Raw genomic sequence first — 7,430 nt, 5'->3', positions numbered from 1 at the left:
GATCTCGGCTCACTGCAAGCTCCGTCTCCCGGGTTCACGCCATTCTCCTGCCTCAGCCTCCTGAGTAGCTGGGACTACAGGCTCCCACCACCACGCCTGGCTGATTTTTTGTATTTTTAGTAGAGACAGGGTTTCACCGTGTTAGCCAGGATGGTCTCAATTTCCTGACCTTGTGATCCGCCTGCCTCAGCCTCCCAAAGTGCTGGGATTACAGGCGTGAGCCACTGCGCCCTGCCTCTAACTGCTGTTTTTTAAAAAACTTTTTAGGTCACAACCTATCTGCAAATATGACACACCAGTATGGAAATCCTCATTCTCCTCACAGCCAACAGCTATTGGCCCATCCACTGACTATCCCAATTCCACCTGCCTCATCAGTGGAAAGGTGAAATATATGCCCACTTTTTCCTCACACCATTCCCCTTTCTATCAAAAACTACCAAGAGAAACCCAGGACCTACCAGAATAGTTAAGATGTGCTCCATTGTGTCTACTGCCAGCCAAACCTGTTGAAGGCTGGCTCAACCCTAATCTGTGCCTTCCTGTCTTCTCACAAGCTGAGTCTGATTTGCCAACTAGATTTCTAGTAACAGCCACAGAGCAGAAATGTGTCCCTTCCCAGTATGTCACATAATCCCCAAGAGCTGCAGGCCAGAAGTCCACAACATGTAACTAGTTCAAAGGACATGATTTTTCTCTGCATTAATTCTAACATGAGGAATACTGAAAACTCTTTAAAACATCTGAAGAATTTCAGCAATTCACAATTCACCTTACTGGACTGTAACACTGTCATCCAGATTTAGAAATATGGGGATATAAAAATATTAAATGGAAAAGCCTCGAGAACTAAATTGTTTTTTGTTTTGTTTTGTTTTGTTTTTTGAGACAGAGTCTCACTCTGCCCCCCAGGCTGCAGTGCAGTGGCTCGATTTCTAATCACTGCAACCTCCTCCTGGGTTCAAGCGATTCTCCTGCCTCAGCCTCCTGAATAGCTGGGATTACAGGCACACACTACCAAGCCTGGCTAATTTTTATACTTTTAGTACAGACAGGGTTTCACCATGTTGGCTAGCCTGGTCTCAAACTCCTGACCTCAGGTGATCCACCTGCCTTGGCCTCCCAAAGTGCTGGGATTATAGGTGTGAGCCACCCCACCTGGTCCTAAAATTACGTTTTGTTTGTTTTTTCAGATAGGATCACTCTGTTGCCCAGCCTGGAGTGCAGTGGCACGATCATGGCTCACTGCAGCCTTGACCTCCTGGGCTCAAGTGATCTTTCCATCCCAGCCTCTCAAGTAGCTGGGACTACAGGCATGTTCCACCAGCTACATTTTTTGTATTTTTTGCAGAGACAAGATTTCGCCATGTTGCCCAGGCTGGTCTCAAACTCCTGGGCTATAGGATCCACCCACCTTGGCTTCCCAAAGTGTTAGGATTACAGGCGTGAGCCACCGTGTCCAGGCCACATGTATTTTTAAGAGTAAAAATAGCCAGGCACAGTGGGGTATATCTGTAGTACCAGCTACTTTGGAGGGTAAGGTAGGAGGATCACTTGAACCTGGGAGCTCAAGGTTGCTTTGAGCTATGATGGCACCACTACACTCCAGCCTTGGGGACAGAGCAAGACCCCATCACCCGTGCCCAGCCAGCTCACACCTGTAATCCCAGCACTTTGGGAGGCGAGGCGGGCAGATTACCTGAGGTCAGGAGTTCAAGACCAGCCTGGTCAACATGGCGAAACCCCGTCTCTACTAAAACTACAAAAATTAGCTGGGTATGGTGGCGGGCACCTGTAATCTCAGCTACTCAGGAGTCTGAGGCAGGAGAATCTCTTGAATTCAGGAGGTGGAGGTTGCAGCGAGCCAAGATTACACCACTGCACTCCAGCCTGGGCGACAGAGTGAGACTCCATCTCAAATAAATAAATAAAATAAAATAAAAATACGAAATTAGCCGGGTGTGGTGGTGGGTGCCTGTAATCCCAGCTACTCAGGAGGCTGAGGCAGAATTGCTTGAACCAGGGAGGCAGAGGTTGCAGTAAGCCAAGATCATGCCACTGCACTCCAGTCTGGGTGACAGAGCAAGACTGTCTCAAATAAATGAACATAAAAATTATATATATGTACATATATGGTACAGGACATAAGAAATAACAAAAGAAGAATTTAGTTCTGTAGGTCAGATAATTTAATAAATATTTCAAATAAATATATAATAACTGAAAATGTCAAGAATGGGGAACTAATGGTATTAAGTTTTATATAGAAGGGCATGAGGGAAGTATATTAAAATTTGTTCAAATTTATGATTCAGACGGCTAAGAAGGTACTTAATTTCCTCAGATGATACCTTGCAAATGTGTGTTCTAGTTGGTTGACCTTTGCAAATGATTGAGCAACCACCCTGTGTATTCCCATGCCCCCTAGACTGCCTGTTCAAGCCAAGCCTTAGTACCACGAGTCCATAGTGAAGTCCACTCCAGGTTATCTGCATAGGCAGTCCAGGCACCTTTCCTCTTTTCCTTTAGGTGCCTCCCGTCTGCCCACAACCTCTTATTTCATCTCAAACGCAGCTAGTACAACATGTTTTATTTCACTGGAAAATTCTGCTAAGAACCAAATCCGGTTCCCTCAAAGAAAACATTTAGCACAGCTTAAATAAAAGTTGAGGAGGGTAAGAGTGCATTAACCCATGCTAGCTCTGTTGCTACTTTACCTCTGACTCTGAGGCCCTGTGGGATGAAAAGCAGGTATCCAAAAGAACTCTGCTTGGCCCTCTGATACAGCCTTGAGATCAGACCCAATGCCTTTCTGGCCCACAGACCACTGAAATCCTAGGAGCTGCCATGGGAGTTACCAAAAATGTGTGAATAAACTGAATGCAGAGGCTGAGGCAGGTGGATCAACTGAGATCAGGAGTCCAAGACCAGCCTGGCCAACATGGTGAAATCCTGTCTCTACTAAAACTACAAAAATTAGCTGGGCGTGTTGGCGGGCACCTGTAATCCCAGCTACTCAGGAGACTGAGGCAGGAGAATCATTTGAACCTGGGAGGCAGAGGTTGCCAGTGAGCTGAGATCATGCCATTGCACTCCAGCCTGGGCAACTAAGAGCAAAACTCAAAAAAAATAAATTTAAAAAACCCAGAATGCAGAAACTGCATGGGTGTTCGGAGCTAGTCACAGGCAGTAACACTTCTACTAGGAAGGAAAATATATAATTTATCCAAAAATAGTTCTAAGATATAGAAAAACATTTCAATCCTCTAGGGCCAAGACCTGCCCCTTATTTACATTCACAAAGCCATTGAGTGAACCCAGAACTGACTAGCAGACAGTGAGACAGGGCCTGCTCTGTGGCACATGCCAGTCACCTACTGCATAAGTGGACAAAGAGCAGAAGGTAATGGAGAGAGTTTTCATTTGCTTATTTAGTGAAAAACAGAGGAAAATCACTTGAGGCAAAAGAAGCAGGACTGAGTCCTGGGTTCTGATTCCTCACAAGCCCCAAGACAGATTTTGAAAGATTGGACTAATGTCCTGTGTCCTTAAGAACCAGGGTTGGCAAGTGGCTGATCTGAATGGTTTGTGGCCATGGAACCAATGTGACTTATTATTTTCATTTTTTTCCCTAAAAATCCAGGTGGATAAAGGACTGTATGGGGAAAGTACCAAATAAATGAGGTAAAAAGGAAGGGTCATACAAAGAGGGCACTACACCAGCTTCTTGGCCTCAAAGAAGCTCTTGAGGTGACGCATCTGCCAGATGCCAGTGAGGATGAGGATGACAGTCTGAGCAATGGACCACCATAGGACCCTCTGGTTGGTGCTCTCGCTTGTCAGTCGGAAGCGCTCTTCACGATACTGTGTGGGGCAACACAGGGTTAAATGAGCAGGAGAAACAGTCCCTGGCTGTTGTGAGGTCCCTCCCTGCATGTAACTACTCAACTCCAGGGCCAAACTCTTTTTGGAATACTACCTGTGACTCCATTAGGAGTGCTATGGTCTCCCCACTGAGGCTGCCCCAAGAAAGGGATGGGCTGTTCCACAAGCATCTCTGTTGGGACTGAAATCATGATTCTATCATTTCCAACAAGATTCCAAGAGAAACAGGCAATGGCTATTACTAGATTGTGAACTATCCTTTCTTCACTTTATTTTATAGAGCTTAAAAATGACTACTGAAAGCGAAATGTGGCACATGCATACAATGGAATATTAAAGAAAGAAATTCTGACACATGCTATAACATGGATGAACTGTGAGAACATTATACTCAGTGAAATAAGCCAATCACAAAAGGAGAAATACTGAATGATTCTGCTTATATGAAGTAGCATAGTTGGGATCATAAAGACAGAAAGTAGAATGGTGGGTGTCAGGAGAAAAGGAAACGGGAAGTTATTGCTTATAATAAGTACAGATTTGCTGGGTGCAGTGGGTCAGGCCTGTAATCCCAACACTTTGGAAGGCTGAGGCAGTGGATCGCCTGAGGTCAGGAGTTCAAGACCAGCCTGGCCAACATGGTGAAACCCAGTCTCTACTAAAAACACAAAAATGAGCCAGGCATGGTGGCACTCGCCTGTAATCCCAGCTACTTGGGAGGCTGAGGCAGAAGAATCACTTGAACCTAGGAGGCGGAGGTTGCAGTGAGCCGAGATCATGCCACCACGCTCCAGCCTGGGCAATAGAGTGAGACTCCATCTCAAAAACAAGACAAAATAAGTACAGATTTTTAGTTTGAGAAGACGAAAAACTTCTGGAGCTGGATGATGGTGTTGGTATCTCAACATTATGAATGCACTTAATACCACTGAACTAAAATGGCATATTTGGCCGGGCGCGGTGGCTCAAGCCTGTAATCCCAGCACTTTGGGAGGCCGAGACGGGTGGATCACGAGGTCAGGAGATCGAGACCATCCTGGCTAACACCGTGAAACCCCGTCTCTACTAAAAAATACAAAAAACTAGCTGGGCGAGGTGGCGGGCGCCTATAGTTCCAGCTACTTGGGAGGCTGAGGCAGGAGAATGGCGTAAACCCGGGAGGCAGAGCTTGCAGTGAGCTGAGATCTGGCCACTGCACTCCAGCCTGGGCGATAGAGCGAGACTCCATCTCAAAAAAAAAAAAAAAAAAAAAAAAATGGCATATTTGGTGTTATGTGTATTTTACCACAACAAAAAGTTTTGATAAAAAAGCAAAACAGGCAGGACACGGTGGCTCACACCTGTAATCCCAGCACTTTGGGAGGCTGAGGCGGGCGGATCACCTGACGTCAGGAGTTCGAGACCAGCCTGACCAACATGGAGAAAGCCTGTCTCTACTAAAAGTACAAAATTAACCAGGCGTAGTGGCGCACGCCTATAATCCCAGCTACTCAGGAGGCTGAGGCAGGAGAATCGGTTGAACCCGGGGAGGGGGAGGTTGCAGTGAGCCAAGACTGTGCCATTGCACTCCAGTCTGGGCAACAAGAGTGAAACTCCATCTCAAAAACAAACAAAAAATCTATATAAATCAATACCTTTCATTCCGTTCTCTGCAGAGCTGATCTCCCAAGCAGAAACTTGAGTAGGTATAGTGGGTATAAAGATCAACTGACCTCTCCAATTACAAGGAGATATGCACTTACCCTTTGGTAATCCTGCTCCTTCTGAATCTGTTCCACTTGATCAAGCAACTGGCGGGCGCGGAGCTGTAGCTCCGTCAGCTTATCTTTTGCAGCAATCTCAGGGTAGTTGTTGGCATGCTCCCCAACCTGGATGTCGAGATGCACACGCTACAAGGAAACATGGAATGTATGAGTGGTGGGGCCTCCAGTTGTCTGTTCCAGGGTATGGAACCCACTATTGTCCCTGGCTGTGGAGCACAGGGCAACATCTGTCTCCCCGATTCTGACTGTGCTACAAAGTGTCAAAATGATGATAAATCAAAATTTGGAAACAAGTGAGAGATTCTAAGCTGACGCCAAAGAGAATCCTCTTACCAGTTTGCCACCAGCGAAGAGAGCCATCCTGGTAGAGTTTGAGTGCAGACAGATTTGATGGTCACCGGGCGTGTGGGAGGTGAACGTGAAGCGGCCCTCCGAGCCGTACTGCCGGGACAGCACCACCTGCAACATGTGTGAATGAAAGCCCCACCTTTATACCGCAGCCTCTCCAGGTGCAAGCTCCTGTCCCTTGAGGGCTCGACCAGGCAGTGCTTTACACCCCACGGGAGCTCCACTGAAGAACGGCTGCGTGGGCCAGCGCCAGCCTTACTTTGCCATCGGGGTCCTTCACTTCCACATGCATGCCCAGGCCAGGGGTCGAGGGCAGGAAGACCTCCTTCTGCTTATCCCACATCTGGGTACGATAGTTGCCTGCGGGGCACACACACAGTCACGACCCGGCCCTAGTGGGCCGCCTCTCCGCCCGGCCCCCTCAGACGTGCGGTCCGGGGCTCTAGGCAGGGGACTTTGCGTCCTCGGGGCACCCCTCAGGCTAGGTATGGGGCGGGGGCAGCGACCCGGCTGGGCTCGGGAGGAGGGAGAGCCGCCGAGGGCTGAGCGGGGTACCAAGGGCCTCCCCACCCTCAGCCCGCCTGACCGATGACCATGGTCTCGTCGGGGATTTCCTCGATGAAACAGCGCTTCTCGGTCTCGCCGATGTGGAAGTAGAGCCCCCGGGCGCCTGTGGCGCACAGCGCGAGAAGCAGCAGTGCTTGCCGCCCCATCGCCCGCAGAGGCCCAAGCCCTACACCTGCCATCGCGCCTCAATCCCTAGGCGCCTGCGTACATCTGCGCACCGCTCTGCGCCTGCGCGCCACCCTAGTGACCCTAAGAGTTAGGGGAAGAGGACGCCTGCGCACTGACCTCTTCCCTACTGAACACTGCCGCGCTCCGCGCCACAGCCCGGCGCCCACCCACAGCCGCAACGAGGGTAGAGGGCGCATGCGCAATGACGTCCGCTCGCAATTTCTCACCCCTTACGCCACAGCTTACCTCCGGCATCTTGCTGGGGAGACGCGCCTGCGCAGTCACGCCTGCCCTCGGCCCCAGTTAGCGATTTGGGTCTCAGAATCTGGCCAAGCTTGGTGGCTACGATAGCCTGAAACGTGCCTTTTGGAATCTCAGCGCGGGCTCTCGAGTGTTTTCTGTGCTAAAAACAATGAGGAAGCCCTGTGATGTTTTTCTTTGCGTGTTCACCTATCTGACTCGTAAGAACCAAGGCTGAATTCAGACCCACACCCTGTGACGTCGGGAGAGCCTGCCTCGGCGAGCCTCTGCGAGCGGGCATTTCTTGGGTGGGGACTAAAAGCCCAGTGCTGCCATAGTTTCGGATCATTCTTTTTTTTTTTTTTTTTTTGAGACGGAGTCTCGTTCTGTCGCCCGGGCTAGAGTGCAGTGGTCGGATCTCAGCTCACTGCAAGCTCCGCCTCCCGGGTTCACGCCATT

At 49.2% G+C, this 7,430-nt stretch overlaps 1 protein-coding gene across 2 annotated transcripts; it reads right to left on the bottom strand.

The window, feature by feature from the left end:
• Positions 1 to 2,166: 2,166 nt before the first annotated feature.
• Positions 2,167 to 7,076, bottom strand: TMED4 (transmembrane p24 trafficking protein 4). 2 transcript variants are annotated; one of them, XM_017871683.1, is made up of 5 exons: positions 6,978 to 7,076; positions 6,256 to 6,356; positions 5,982 to 6,107; positions 5,628 to 5,774; positions 2,167 to 3,864 (listed from the first exon to the last, which is right to left on the bottom strand). In XM_017871683.1, the coding sequence occupies exons 2-5, from the start codon at positions 6,337 to 6,339 to the stop codon at positions 3,715 to 3,717; spliced, it is 507 nt and encodes a 168-aa protein (XP_017727172.1). In that variant the 5' UTR covers positions 6,340 to 6,356; positions 6,978 to 7,076; the 3' UTR covers positions 2,167 to 3,714. The 2 variants fall into 2 exon arrangements, with proteins under 2 accessions (XP_017727172.1, XP_017727171.1); XM_017871682.1 differs by lacking the exon at positions 6,978 to 7,076 and adding an exon at positions 6,583 to 6,826.
• Between the last annotated feature and the right edge of the window lie 354 nt (positions 7,077 to 7,430).

This window comes from Rhinopithecus bieti, unplaced genomic scaffold (genome assembly GCF_001698545.2).
Source record: "Rhinopithecus bieti isolate Rb0 unplaced genomic scaffold, ASM169854v2 scaffold_6908, whole genome shotgun sequence".
Taxonomy (NCBI): domain Eukaryota; kingdom Metazoa; phylum Chordata; class Mammalia; order Primates; family Cercopithecidae; genus Rhinopithecus; species Rhinopithecus bieti.
The sequence above is the reverse complement of the archived record's forward strand: the minus strand, read 5'-3'. Positions and strand labels throughout refer to the sequence as shown.